This window comes from Macrobrachium rosenbergii, chromosome 55 (genome assembly GCF_040412425.1).
Source record: "Macrobrachium rosenbergii isolate ZJJX-2024 chromosome 55, ASM4041242v1, whole genome shotgun sequence".
Taxonomy (NCBI): Eukaryota; Metazoa; Arthropoda; class Malacostraca; order Decapoda; family Palaemonidae; genus Macrobrachium; species Macrobrachium rosenbergii.
In genome coordinates this window covers 65908368-65923717 of record NC_089795.1, presented here as the reverse complement: position 1 = coordinate 65923717, position 15350 = coordinate 65908368, and the positions used below count along the sequence as shown (strand labels likewise).

Sequence of the window (15350 nt, the reverse complement as noted above, 5' to 3'; positions counted from 1 at the left end):
TCTGTTGCAGATCGCCTTCTTAACGAGTGATGCCGGAAAGGAAAATGGACACCGTGCTACAGGAAGAGGCAGAGAGAACTCACTCTGGAGACTCGAACCCCAACAATCCTTACGGAAGCATTTTAGATTTTCAGCCGGATGAAGCCGTCGGCGTAGCAGGACTTGAGAAATTTGAAGATGTTCTAGAAATCATCGGCACTCGTGGCCCATGGAACTTCACTATCTTTTTCATTTGCAGTCTAGGTGGGTAGCGAGAACGATTCGTTTTACGTTGAAAACGTTATTTTCAAAAGTAAGTAGATTCGTAGAGGAGATAATTATACGGGGAGGGCTGAAGATAGATCGGAAATGCTCGTTTTAGATGGGAAAATAGATATGATAACAATTAAAGAAATGTTTAAATCTATCCTGATATGTATGTATGTATGTATGTATCTGTATATATATATATATATATATATATATATATATATATATATATATATATATATATATATATATATATATATATATATATATATATATATATATATATATATATATATATATATATATATATATATATATATATATATATATATATATATATATATATATATATATATATATATATATATATATATATATATATATATATATATATATATATATATATATATATATATATATATATATATATATATATATATATATATATAGAATAGAAGAAAAGAGAGAGAGAGAAAGAGTTTTGTCCCTGTCATCCTTACACCTAAAGTTATTAGAATCACGAAATAGAGAATATCTTTGATAGCTTGAAGCAGCAATCACTAACGCGTCATTGTCTTTGGTAACATTTTTTCACGGTTTTTTTTCTTTAATATTGTAGGTTGAACAATGGCCTTTTTTTCTGCTTTATCTCTACTTTGGGAACAATTCTCATAGGCAGCACAGTTTAGGAATCAGGTTTTATTCGTGTGGCATTAAGTTATGTGCAAATATTTGAAATTGATAGAACACTATCTAAATGTTGAGGCCATTTGTGTCTGATTTTTTTTTTTTTTTACGTTTTGTTAAAACTTCTCATTTTCCAAATTGTAAAGTTTACTTATTTCATTAGTTTTTTTTTTTTTTTTTTTGGTCTCAAGTGTTTATATTTGTATTATCCAGGGGCTGTTAACCCGAAAAAAGGGCTGATATTCTTATGGTGTAAAACTTTGATCTGAAACTCGACCGATTTATTACCAGTCTTTGAACATAGCCATAAATGAAGGTAATTGTGAAACAATGCTATAATGATTTTGTACCGTGTTTAGCCAGAATTTTATCAGTTAAAAATCTTATCTTTCACCAGTGAAAAAGCTCACGTTTGAGAGCTTTCAGCTTTTCAAGGATTTGAGATATCCTTGTGGTTAGGTATTTTATTAAGACAAAATGGTGTTGGCGCAGATTTTATGATAATAAGAGCATTGAAATAAACTAATTACGATATTTTTCATGTAATATTTGCAGCTTCCTTCGCGAATGTGTTCCAGGCAATAACCTACGAGTTTTTAGGTGTCACTCCCAATTACTGGTGCCACATTGGGCCTCTTGTTGATGCCAACTGGACTCAGCATCAGATAGTGTCCTTGTCGATGCCTCGCGGGTGAGTCAGCAATCCCCTTTGCTTTCACTCTCTTCAAATCTCTCTTCATATTTTCACGAAAATTGTGCGGTTCTGAACTTGAAATATTTCTTTTCCAAAACATAATACTTTAGTTGGGAAGAGTAATGTTGTTATAATTTCTGATCGATTTGTATTTGTATTGCATATGGTAATTTAATCGTGTACAGCACTACAGTATCAGTCAATAACCTGCGTTCCATTTAATGCTTTTAAAGTAATCAGGCAACAAATAAGGTACTGAAACCCGTATATTTTATGTACCCTCGTAACTTAGAAAGCAAAGTGTGTTAAAAGCAATTTTTTTACTGTGGGAATATAAGTTCAGTGGATACATTTTTGTTTACTCTGATAGTTGAGTTTGACAGGTGATTCTCAGTAGCTGTTGATCGAATATATAATTTTGATCCTTAGTATCGCGAATGTGAGTTCATCACGCAGTGTTAAAGCTCTCCTTAGCAGTTTACTTGGATTTGGAAAACATGTCAAATAAATTTTTCATATAAATATAAACAAATCTTCCTAATTCCTTGGAACTCACTCTTTGTTTCAAGATTGCTTGAATTAAGACAATATTTTGGACTTCATTGTCTGAAGAATCTTCCGCTTTTATTTCATTAAAATTACCTTAAATTCTTAATATTTAATCAACTGAATTTCTTTGGGATTAAGATTATATTGGTATGTATTCCATATATGAGACTGAGACAAGCAATCAAGGGGTAACAAATAGGTACAGAGTCAAGAGTAGTGAAAAGATGCGATGTTCCAGTAATGAAACTTCACGATACACGTTTCTGTTCAGATTTGCAGGAATATTAATTAAATCAGATTCTGGTTTACCGGATATTAATAATCATTCAAAAAAAGCATTGTTAGAAAGCTTTTTTTCTGAGTTCAACATCTGCAGATGAGCTTAGTTGTTTCTAAACAACTAACTATTTTGTATCAAGGATTGTTCTCTATCCATATCGAGATATCGTATGGGAGGTGCTGTAGCCAAACAATCGAGTAAAATTTTCAGTGCTTGTAAGTAAGTTCTGTGCATCTACCAAGCTAAGCGTATATAGAACAAACAAACAATGCTCATCTGTCTACAGACACAGACCAGCTAGTTGGGTAAAAGAAGCTAATTATCCAGATTTTTATAGAAATTTTCATTTGTTCATTTAATTTATTGGATATTCATTCATGTACAGACCCTGTTTTGAATTCAACTGAATTGTGATTGGTTGAATATGTTTGCGTGTTCACCTACTAAAGAAAAGAACTCCAACTGCAGAGCGATATCTTGGTGGGGGCTAAATGGCCCCCGCTGGCGTCCCTTACCTGTGCCCTTGCTGAAAATAAATCATGCATACAAGTTGGTTAGACATATAGAATTCTGTCAACTACCCACCAAAGCAAAAAACAAATTATTTACGTCAGTTCGATACGATAACAAAATACCATTATTTTACAAAGGTCTGATATACGCTGCCATGTAATGTAAAGTTTCTGAAATTTCACTGGAACAGGCCCGTCCTATCTTGAAAAAACCAAGGGACACAAATTCTTCTGAGATTATTTTTCCTGAATTTCACCTAGGAATGGAAGCCCATGGGACGGTTGCACGATGAACAATTATAACTACACGAAGGCAGCGGAAATAGGATACAATGCTTCTATTGAGAACCCTGGCTCCATCGCAATTGCTGGTGACAACGCATCGGTTCGATGTCTTGTAAGAGACTTCAATACCACCGAATATAAGTCCACCGTCGTTACTGAAGTAAGTGTCTTGCAGTTAGCAAGGTCAGCTTCGTCTTGTGAGCTTATAGAATGCGGTTGAGCGGTAATCCATTTTTAGGACTGTGTGTGAAGTGGGTTCATATGGAATTAAGCTTGATGCGTCGCACATTGGGTTATGCCGCTTTTGTAGTAGATTAAATGCTGTCATTCTGTTTCTAAAGCAGTGACATGCACACACACAAGTATACACGCACACACACACATATATATATATATATATATATATATATATATATATATATATATATATATATATATATATATATATATATATATTTTTATAAATATATATGTAGTTATAGGAATATATTGACCTCGACATAGAGAGAGTAGGCAATTTAAAGAGAGACAAATGGAGAGAGAGGCTGGAAAGTTTGTAAACAAAATAGAGGGCATTAGGGAGAGAGTTTACGCTCAAGAGTTAGAGAGATGCCTTTGAGAGAGAGAGAGAGGTCGGGTCAGAGAGATTCCAGTCACTAAACGAGGGTGACGCTGCGTGCGTGTCCGAACGATATTCTTTGTTCTTTATTCTTTCTCTCCTACGTCTATCTTAATTAGTGAATTGGGAAGACTGCAGAATACGACTCCTGAGGTCCTCGTTTGCGCAGCGACTCGACATTCTAAGTCCGATTCTTGTTGAACTGATTGACTAGTACTTTTCTGTATTTCACATTTTTCTTTGTTTTCTTCCTTCAGCCACCACTTAGGGTATATGTGTTTACAAAGTCTAGATTAAGCCTAATTATTATATTGTTAGCTTCAACCCCGTTATTCCAGTAAAATACCTAGGATTTAGGGTAAGCAAAAACCTCGATGCTTTTGTATGCCTGCGTCCGAATGTTTGAAGAATCGTTTAAAATCAAATTCATCTCAAATACTTTGTTAAGGTTAATAACCCTTAACTGGCGACCTTTGGCTAATTAACGACTGTCTTTGAGGTTAACTCAAAGGTTACGTGTAATCTTACAAAATTACGTAAATTGATTTTTATATATATAATATATATATATATATGAGCAAGTGTGGATTTTTTTTAGTAGAAGAAAATGGAAAGATCAAAATCAAATAAAATAAATACATCACAAAATTTATAATGATAGTCAGTTTAGATTGAAAACCATTATAATGATAGTCAGTTTGAGCAAGCATTCTTGAGAGATACAAACCCAGAAAGCGCGAATGAAATACAAAAATTATTCTTCACTGCAGTGGGACTTGGTGTGTGAGAGACGCGCACTTTATTCGACCACTCAAGCAGCAACGCAGGCCGGTTCGCTCATTGGCTCCTTGGTGTTCGGCTACTTCCTGGACAGGTAAGTTCTAGTGGATTGTTATGATTAATGATGATAATAATAATAATAAACCTCTTGCGATGGTCAGAAGTTAAATATATCTTAGTTTAACCAGACCACTGAGCTGATTAACAGCTCTCCTAGGGCTGGCCCGAAGGATTAGACATATTTTACGTGGCTAAGAACCAATTGGTTACCTAGCAACGGGTCTGAACAGTTAGACATTTCCTCTTTAGGAAAAGAGAGATCATCTTGAAATAAAACGATACCAGTCTCTCTTTTTTTTCCATTCCGTAGAGGGGTAGTGCCACCAGTGGGCCTCACGCGGTGCACTGTAGGCTTTACTAATGAGTGTTTGCAGCGTTCCTTCGTCCCCTGGTTGTACCTACTTTTTAGCTTTTTTTTTTTTTTTTTACATGTATTCCCGTTTCCTTTCTTCATTCTTGCTGTTCAACCACTCCGTCTCCTTCCTTTCACTCTCTTTAGCGCTGAATGGCTGAAGTTGCCTCAGTTCTTGGCTTTGTAGCCTAAATTCCATGGCTCCAATTTAATTTCTTCTTTGCAGATTTGGCCGCAGACCTGTCGTCCTAGCCTGCGTTCTGTTGTCCTTGGTCAGTAGTGCAGCATCGACCTTGGCTCCTGTGTTCTTGTTTTACGTCATCATGAAGACTTTAGTGTCGTGTTTCATGAATGGTGTTTACATGGGATGCTTCGTTCAAGGTAACGCCTTTGGATTTTGAAATTTATCATAGCGATTCGTGCGTCCTATCCTACATGTGATTGAGATTTACGTTTTCTCTTTGTCGCCGCACACTCGCATGGGCATTATATATTATATATATATATATATATATATATATATATATATATATATATATATATATATATATATATATATATATATATATATATATATATATATATATATATATATATACGTTATATGAATATGGTCCATTGGTTTAAATCTGTCGTTGTGTCACAAGTAAAGTAAATATCATTCGTTACCTTTAAAGGCATATATATATATTATATATATTTATATATATATATATATATATATATATATATATATATATATATTATATATATATATATATATATATATATATATATATATATATATATATATATATATATATATATACAATTTATTCCAGTGAATGTTAGTCTGTAATGTGTTTATAGCCTTAATGGATATTTTTCTACTTTATTGCACAGATTGTTCCCTATCTGAATTGACTTCCGTATGACTAAAACAGTTATGCAGATTGTTATATAGTTTGGTTTCCCCCAATCCAATTGACATAAATCTTCGTTTACCTTGTACTGCAAAGTTTCATAATTCCTAATAATCTTTTAAGAAAATAATTCTTTTGTTGAATGACAAGTAATGTGAGCGTGCAGTTCAAGATATCGATTGCATAATCGCTGTACATGACCATCCAGTTAGTTTACAGTTTATTCAGAATTTTGAGCACATGCCTAAGATTCTTAAAAAGAGAAAAATTTGGACCTGAAGTCGAAGTTGGAATGAAATATACGGTGAACATTAAAACTTGTGTATGAACATCTGTGGTGTATTTGTATATCTGTAAGACTTCAACCTGGGAAGGGAGGATAACTTCATTAATTCTTTTGGAAGCTTGAGAACTGCCTTCTAATAACATCCGCTTTGAAAGAAAACCAGATTTTCTATAATCAATTTCCTGTCAATTTAGACGTCTTTGGGATACCGAAATATATTAGGCAATATACTATTTTTAGCCAAAGGGGTCATCTAGAGTGTACTTCATGAGTGGGTTATGAATGCAAGATGTAAAAGCATGTATAAAATTTCGTAGTATTCTAAGGGAAAGGTAACTTGTGTTGATTTCCACTTGCCATTTTTAATGGGATTACTGGAATTTTTCATTAAATATGTTTATGTATACAAGCATGAACTTGAATTTCAATACATTAGGATTCATGATTTTCAAAGTGAAGGCCTTGTGGTAATTCTTATGGTATGCTAGATACATCTGATGCAGTACCATAATATTCACTCAGTTCGGTAAAGGAGTTGCTAAGGTTCATAATTTAAATAGAGAAAAAGTAAAGGGACAAAATTAAACCTAAAGCGAAATAGCTTATTTCTGTTGAGAAATGAAGAAACGGTCGGCGGTGCGAACGAAGAGGGAGAAAATAGCTGCTAGTGAAAGAGACAAATCCGGTAAATAAATATTACTTTTACGATGATGAGAAAACTGACTTTAAGACGGGCGTAAAGTTAAGATAAAAGACTGATGTCATTACGGTTAAAAAGCACTGTAATGTTACCCCTTTATATCTAAGATGACAAAGTAAACAAATCACATATATCAAGATAATATTTGCAGCATGATAGCAAAATTAATACAAGTATGGCGAATGTTTATAAAGCCAATATTTTTCCTGTGTAGCTGGGATTTCGAGGATTTTATCCCCAAAAATATAAAAGCAGATTGATTTACTTTACATATTTTGCAGTTGAGCGCCGAAACCTATTTATCTTCATCTTGCCCCATCTTCTTTACTTCAGTGATGGAACTCTGCTCACGGAGCCAGCGATCTCTGGTGGGTACTCTGTTTGTGATGCCCTGGGCATTCGGTTACATGTTAATACCTGTCATAGCTTACTTCATCAGACCGTGGCGATGGCTCCAGGCTGCGTATACCGTTCCGATCCTTCTCCTCGTGCCGCACTTCTGGTATAGTTCATTTCGTCCTTTGTTGATGACTGCATGGAGTAAACGTTTCTAGGGTTTAGGCAGTACAACACGGGGCGCGTTTTCTGGTAGTTTTAGTACTTCGCTGCAAAACTTTGAACCACTTAGCTAATATTAGTGGCAAAATGTAGTCAATGTTAGTGGCAAAATGTAGCCAATATTAGTGGCAAAATGCAACCAGTATTAGTTAAAAATGTAGCCAATATTAGTGGCAAAATGTAGCCAATATTAGTGGCAAAATGTAGCCAGTATTAGTGGCAAAATGTAACCAATATTAGTGGCAAAATGCAACCAATATTAGTTGGAAATGTAGCCAATATTAGTTGCAGAATGTAGCCAGTATTAGTGGCAAAATTCAACCCGTAGGTTATTAGTGGCAAAATATAACCAATATTAATGGCAAAATGTAGCCAATATTAGTGGCAAAATGCAACCAATATTAGTGGCAAATGTAGCCAATATTAGTGGCAAAATGTAGCCAATATTCGTGGCAAAATATAGCCAATATTAGTGGCAGAATGTAGCCTAAATTAGTGCCAAAATTTAGCCAATATTAGTGGCAAAATGCAACCAGTATTAGTGGCAAATATAGCCAATATTAGTGGCAAAATGTAGCCAATATTAGTGGAAAAATGTAACCAACATTAATGGCAAAATTAAAGTTGTGCAAGCCTGTGCTTGTGTGGTACTGCCTTAACGAATATAATGACTTCAGTTTTGCCGCCAATGTTGGTAACTTGGTGCAAAGTTTAGGATCAAGGCGGTTAAACGTGCGAGAAAACGTGCTTGCGTGACATTGTTTTTACGAATTATATAAGCTGAAACAGAGGTAGATGGTGGCTTAGGAAATCCAAGCACATTAACATCGGTTGACCAGTTAAAAGGGTTATATTGTAGCGTTAATTCACTAATACTGTAATCAGAATCCTTTTTTTTCCCTCAAGTTACCGACTGCATGTATGTAGCTGTAATATTAGGCTTTTCATATAATTATATTGTAGACTGAAAGTGCTAGATATATTGCAAAAACTGCTGCAAGTACTCAAATGCTAATTTGAATATATCAGTAGAAGTGATACATTTACCTTGTATACCAGGTTGTTACCGGAATCTCCCCGCTGGCTGAATTCGGCGGGGTACCCAAAGAAAGCTGCTGAGGTCCTGTCCGCTGCTGCGAAGGCCAACGGTAGAGTCTTGCCACCTAAAGAAGCTCTCATGGTCTCCTTGAATTCCATGATTCCGCTGGTAACTATCACTGATAATAATTTAGTTTCATGACATACAAAAACCATACATAAAAAACTGAGTTACATATTAGCTTTTTCTTTGCAACTTTGAACATTGACAAAATCTTTGAAGACTTGTTGCCAGAAGCCGTCAGACAGAATACTGCCAACCATGCAGCCATGCTGACAACTTGTGCCAGGAAAATTTTACTGCCAATACATGTTCTGGTTCAGGAGTAAATACCCCATCATTGGTAGTGCCAGCTCAAAGTTAAATGTATGAAAAGAAAATATTGTTAGTAAGGCTGCGATAATACGCAAAATTTTACAAATATGTTTATAGGATGACCAAAGTATTGAGATTTCTTCGGGTTATTTTGCTTCTGTATTTAGTTTAGGTACATCTCTCTCTTTAATGATGAGTGCTATGGAAGACTGTAGCTGCCTTCCAGTGTAATAGCAATTATTGCTCCATATCATGAATGAATTGTCATGCTTTGTAGATCTTGGATTTTGCACATAGTTCATTTACGCAGATTCTGTGTGAACGTAATGGAACTCTTAACAAAATGCACATAAAATCAGAAGAAATCTGGTTACGTGGAGTGTTTTACATCATAGATATCTTTTATTGGTAAATTTTTATTATTTTAAAGCATGATAATGCGTATGTAATTTTTAGTTATTGCACAAAGTCAGATTCCAAGGTAAACATTTGTATCCTGTGTCGTCATTTTGGGAGCTATAATCTCTGAGAATTAACCGACCAGTGCTTTTTACCCCATGTACAGTAATTATAGGAGCCATTTTGTGTTTCTACTGCCTTTGTTGACCGTTTTGTTTGATAGATTTTTATTTTGTTGCCTTTTGTATTCTTTAGCAAGCAGCGTACAGTACTTCTTTCTTTCCACTGCTGCTAGCATTATTATTTAGCAAGGATTCCACATTAACATTTATCGTTAGTTTTCCTTTACAGTATTTCGTTAGAAAACTGTTGTGGCATGGAGACAGCAAATTCAGTATACAACAAATTCCTTAATGGTTTTACTGACCTCTGTTGTTAGCTAGTTTTGAACAACTCTTGCTGCGTTATTAGGTGAATGGTCTGTGCCAGGTAACTTTTTAAACGCATAGTTCTTGAGTTTCATCAGGAAGAGCTTCCAGTTATCGTCTAACGTGTCGAGCATAGTGTAGTACCTCCCACGGAGGACTTACATTGTTCAGTGTTGTTCCTGGGGAAACCTTGTAGAGGGCAGAGAGCATCAGTCAGTTGATTCTCTGTGGTACGATGGTTGTCGGAGATTTTAGCTTTCAGGAGACAATTCTAAAGAAAAGAAGAATGAAAGAGGAAAATGTGTAGAGCCTAGCCAGTGAGGAGGGGTCATAACACCATCTTGAAAAATGGAGCATGTGGGACTCATTGAATTAGAATCTGGCAAAGGTTCTATATAAGTTCGGCTGTGTTAGACCGAAAGTGCAGATCGTTTGAATATCTGACCATTGCATGATTTCTTTTGTTTTTCAGAGAACAGAAAAACCCAGGGGAAAAATTAGCCATGTTATCACGAGTAACATTAGGCACCTATTTTCTCTCATAACTGATTCAGACTTTCGAGTGAAAATACTTATCTGTTATTTCTGCTGGTTTGGTGTTTCTGTGGTGTATAGTGGGGTCTCCCTTAATGCTGAAAACCTGAGGTAAGAGACAGGAACCAAACTTAATTTAGAACTTAAATTTTGATCATAAGAATTCATGATTATCTGGAATACTAAAGCATATTAAACTAATACTGGTCTCACCTAATCTTTTATTTATATTCATTTCATATTTCTCCTAAATTTTCAGTAATGTTTAATCTTTACATTTAAAAGATACTTAAAAAATTTTATCTGGAAAATGTTACATTTTAAAATTTCATTATGCAGCTTATTCAATATTTTATAGCTTTCATTCCGCAATCTGCAGTCACTTTTAACCAATGGATTTCCCTTTCATCACCCAACGCGAACTGCAGCGTGAACCTTTACATTTATGTGTTTCTGGGAGGCGTCATTGAGGTCGTATCTTACATCTTGCTGGGATTTATGCTGAGGTGTGTTGGAAGGAAATCCCTGCTGATAAGTGTGTACCTTCTGTGCGCCATCACTATCTCCATAATTGCCACATTGCTGGCAATTTTTGACAAAGGTGAGTTGAATGTGGTTACTGTAATTCGACCGTGAAGGAACAGTTTTCGTTATATTGTAGTATCAGATGTGTATTAGTTTTATTTTTATAAATAATTTTGAATCAAATATCAAAGATCATCAGTTTATACGAATCGTCTGAATGGACTGTTCTGCGTCGTTGACCTGGGAAGTTCCAACGACAGCTTATGTATAAAATCAATCCTGTCTTGCTGTCCTTTCCTAACTTTCCTTTCAGGTCTGATGTATCAGATCTTTCTTCCATAGGATAAACCGCTTTTTACGACATACTCATGACAGCAATATGCATGTTCCCTAGAAGTCAAACACTTTTATGATAAAATCCACTAATACTTTTAATAAAATGCTTTTCGAAAACTAGCCCTGTCCCTGTAGCCAACAAGTTTTAAGATGTATTTAACTCTGCCTAACCCTGCCTTGTCCCTTGTGATTGAATACTTCTGATAAATTAACTGTTAATTCGTGTGAATGTTAAATGCTACATAACAAAGTAACATCATTTCGATATTTTTGTGGAAGATATTGCTGTAATTTTGTTCCGTTACTGATATAAAAACATTATTCCATTATTAGCGCACATTTAATTAGCGGTAACCGATAAGGCAAGAAGCACTTAATAAGGGTGCTTCAGCAAAACCTTGCTGATTACATATAAAAATCTTTGGAAGCAAATTTACTGTGACTGAAAGAAAAATTGGACACTTGGGTGGTAAGAATTTTGCAAATGAATTATGTTAATGATTTGCAATTACTGTAAACTCGACCACATTACTCCAGTAAATCTAGCACAATTCTTTTATTGTTTTCCAGTGTCTGCGGAACGTATAATATCCATGTAACAGTCTGACGCATTCATTTCTGACTTAAGACATTCCGTCCCTTCTCTTTCTAGTGCCTGTCGGACTCTTCATACTTCTTTACAGCACTTCAGGAAATCTATTTATTTCCAGTGAGCGCCAGGCTTACTTTCTTTTTCCAATAACCTTCAGGCTCTTCATCTCTCTCTAGTGACCTCCAAACCCTTCCTTTCTTTTCCATTGACTGTCAAATTTTCTGTGGTGGTACTCTCTCTCTCTCTCTCTCTCTCCCCACTCACCTTCAGAGTCTTCTTCGCGTTTTACAGTATCCGTGGGACTCATAATGTTCCTCTCCCTCTCTGGAAAACTGGCGATAACAGCTGCTTTCCACCTCGTATACATTTACACTGCCGAGCTCTTCCCAACCAACGATAGGTCTCTAGCCATTGGGCAGTCTAATGTGATGGCTGGAACGGGGGGCATTGTATCCCCTTATATCAACGATTTGTTGGTTAGTGAGCAATATTATTTTCAATCATCTTTTGTCCAGTCGTCGAAGATACTGTTTGTTCAATACTGTACCATATAACTTCATGAAAAAGTGAATGAGAACCACTTGTTTATGGTGATATTTCTCACTGATTAGTTGGTTATGAGATCTGATTCATGAATTCCGATCTCGTTTAAAAAGCTGTGCATACCTCGCACCATCGTAAGAAAGACTCATTCCTCCTTCCCAGGGTGTGGTCATCAGCTGGGGTCCCTCTGTTCTCTTTTCGTGTGTGTCTCTTGTGGCTGCTGGCTTAGCCTTGATCCTGCCAGAGACGAAAGGAACCGATTTAACTGAAGAAAGGACTAAACCAAGAAAATCTGAAATAGATAGAGATTCGGCTGAGGCCAAGTCCCTGATAAATGATGAATGAGTATATTCAGTCACCTGTTACAGGTCGCTGAATCGTTGTGCTGCTGAAGTCTATTGAAGATCCCTCAAGACAAATAATTTCAGAAATAACAGAAGATAAGCCAACTCTTCATCTGTGTGGCAGGAGTTAAATTTTTTATGTTGTCAGTGGTATACTGTAGAGTACGATCTTATCATAGTTACGGAGGCGTGACAGATAACAGAAAAAGTAAGATAATAATATGACTGTTTTCTTCAAGAGCCACTGTGAAGCATGGCAACATCTGAGGTTTGATATTACATGAAGAGGAACGCTCTTTATAACAGAGACTTTTATATCCATCAACTTATTCCGACATTTGTGCGAACTTCCTCTTGACCGTATTATGACTGACTCTTCATACCTTTATGTACTTCCTATCCACTTTTTTCAATTTTTATTTGTATAGATTTGTGCAGAAAGCATTCCCGTACTTCCCTTGTTATGAGAATAGAATTTTTCTTAATGCAAAAAAAAAAAAAGTTTTTCGTTTTTAGATATTTTTTGTGTTCCGTTTTCTCGGAAAAGTGAATGTCACGAAAGATGTTTATCCTGACTTGGAGAAAAAGCCTCTGATCTGGAGGCTCTGGACAAAAATATCGTGAGATCAATAAGCGATTTTTGCGTGAGATCTGAAGATAAATATGTGTATGGTAACAGCAGAAAAAGATTTTCCGGTGACGAAAACGTGTTTTTACCGTTTCATCGTTGGTTTGACAGAAAATAATCAAAATGAATGTGATTTTTGTTAAAATACAGTCACTGAAGGCCTTTGTCTGTTGTGTCGAAGGTAGTAGAGGATACTGTGCTAATATATTGACAGCTTTGAAATTGGGTCAGTGGCATAACGTAGACAAGATATTTATGTGATCAGTAGCTGAAAATGATTTGGTTTCAATTGCTTAGAAAGCAGATCAATAAAAAGAAACATTGATCATCATCCGGGAATTTGTAGTTTCTGTGCCTGTGGTATCTTCGACTAGACAGGATTTTCTTTTATTGTTTGCTTAAAGAATGGTTTTGGGTTGTGGTAGCGGTAGCGGTTTGGTAGACAGTAAAGCAGCTGTATTACTCAAACCTTTATCCCAGCTAGGGTTTATTTTTTTAATAGAAGAATTCACTGTGTACTGACGGTGCTTATAAATTTTCAACAATCATGTACCGTAATAGTTTTAATATATTACCATGTATCTTTCTGCTTTTTTAAGAGGCTACCCTGGCATTTTGGGGATGTTTCAAGTAATGTATTTGTTCCGAAATGTCTATTTTGCAGTCTTAGCAATTTTATTATGTTAAGTCTTGTGGTTAGAAGTTTTTCAGTTGAATATTTTGTAGTTGGAATATCGTCACGTAAGTAAACATTTCGCTTCTAGACTTCTGAGCAACTTTATTAAAAGTGTACGTGCTCAATAACTCTTAACTCTACCTTACCTTTACAATACGGTCTTACATTTATGTGGACGAATAGACACATATGTTAAACGATCTGATTATGTATAGATATATACATTTTAAAATATCCATGGATTTTAAATTTCATATTTATGAAGGCGTGTATAATTTATAATGAGGTTTTTTCTGTTTGTGAATTTATTTATATATATATAGATACACACACACACACACACACACACACACACACACACACACACACATATATATATATATATATATATATATATATATATATATATATATATATATATATATATATATATATATATATTTATATATATATATATATATACACATTGTAAATGTGTATATTATATATATATATATATATATATATATATATATATATATATATATATATATATATATATATATATATATATATTTATTTATTTATAAAAGGATCTCTGTCTTTCAGTAAATGTCAAGATCTTTTGGTTCATCTAACAGTAATACTCTGTTAAGGGATTATAAATGTACTATATGTCTATAAATACACGAGATAAAATAGTTCGGCAGATTTATTAACTGATATTGACGGAACTACAGATTTTACTAAAATTGTTGCTGCTGCGAGTTTCTCGCTCGGCTTCTTAATTTCAGGTAAGTTTCCTTGATCATTCTTGTGCAGTTCTTTATGTCTTTAACTCTTACTAAGATATGGTAGGGCTAACACCAGTAACTCTTACTAAGCTATGGTATGGCTGACACCAGTAACTCTTACTAAGTTATGGTAGGGTTGACACCAGTAACTCTTACTAGCTAAGCTGACACCAGTAACTCTTACTAAGCTATGGTAGGGCTGTAACTCTTACTAAGCTATGGGAGGGCTGACACCAGTAACTCTTACTACTAAGCTATGGGAGGCTGACACCAGTAACTCTTACTAAGCTATGGTAGGGCTGACACCAGTAACTCTTACTAAGCTATGGATAGGGCTGTAACTCTTACTATGCTAGGCTGGCTATGGGCTGACACCAGTAACTCTTACTAAGCTATGGGAGGGCTGACACCAGTAACTCTTACTCAGCTGTGGTAGGTGTAACTCTTACTAAGCTATGGAAGGGCTGACACCAGTAACTCTTACTAAGCTATGGGAGGGGACACCAGTAACTCTTACAGCTAACTCTTACTATGCTCTTACTAATGGGAGGGCTGACACCAGTAACTCTTACTAAGCTATGGGGCTGACACCAGTAACTCTTACTAGGTGTAACTCTTACAGCTGGGTAGGTGGGCTGACACCAG

The 15350-nt window shown here is 35.3% G+C and overlaps 2 protein-coding genes across 7 annotated transcripts in view; one reads left to right on the top strand and one right to left on the bottom strand.

Annotated features, from left to right (window-relative positions):
* The window catches only part of LOC136835354 (organic cation transporter protein-like), a 22661-nt gene extending 8493 nt beyond the window's left edge, over window positions 1-14168 (top strand). For 2 of the 6 annotated variants that reach the window (XM_067098740.1, XM_067098739.1), the window contains 11 exons: window positions 11-243; window positions 1492-1627; window positions 3233-3416; window positions 4646-4749; window positions 5294-5448; window positions 7289-7457; window positions 8573-8720; window positions 10227-10399; window positions 10717-10889; window positions 12033-12217; window positions 12447-14168. In XM_067098740.1, the coding sequence (XP_066954841.1) occupies window positions 30-243; window positions 1492-1627; window positions 3233-3416; window positions 4646-4749; window positions 5294-5448; window positions 7289-7457; window positions 8573-8720; window positions 10227-10399; window positions 10717-10889; window positions 12033-12217; window positions 12447-12629 (1824 nt within the window). In that variant the 5' untranslated portion in view covers window positions 11-29 and the 3' untranslated portion in view covers window positions 12630-14168. Of the gene's footprint in view, window positions 1-10; window positions 244-1491; window positions 1628-3232; window positions 3417-4645; window positions 4750-5293; window positions 5449-7288; window positions 7458-8572; window positions 8721-10226; window positions 10400-10716; window positions 10890-12011; window positions 12218-12446 lie in introns of all 6 variants that reach the window. The other 4 variants (XM_067098743.1, XM_067098744.1, XM_067098738.1 and 1 more) reach the window with 3 other exon arrangements.
* LOC136835829 (OTU domain-containing protein 3-like) overlaps window positions 1-15350 on the bottom strand; it is a 212835-nt gene that overhangs the window by 45305 nt on the left and 152180 nt on the right. The window lies entirely within an intron of this gene.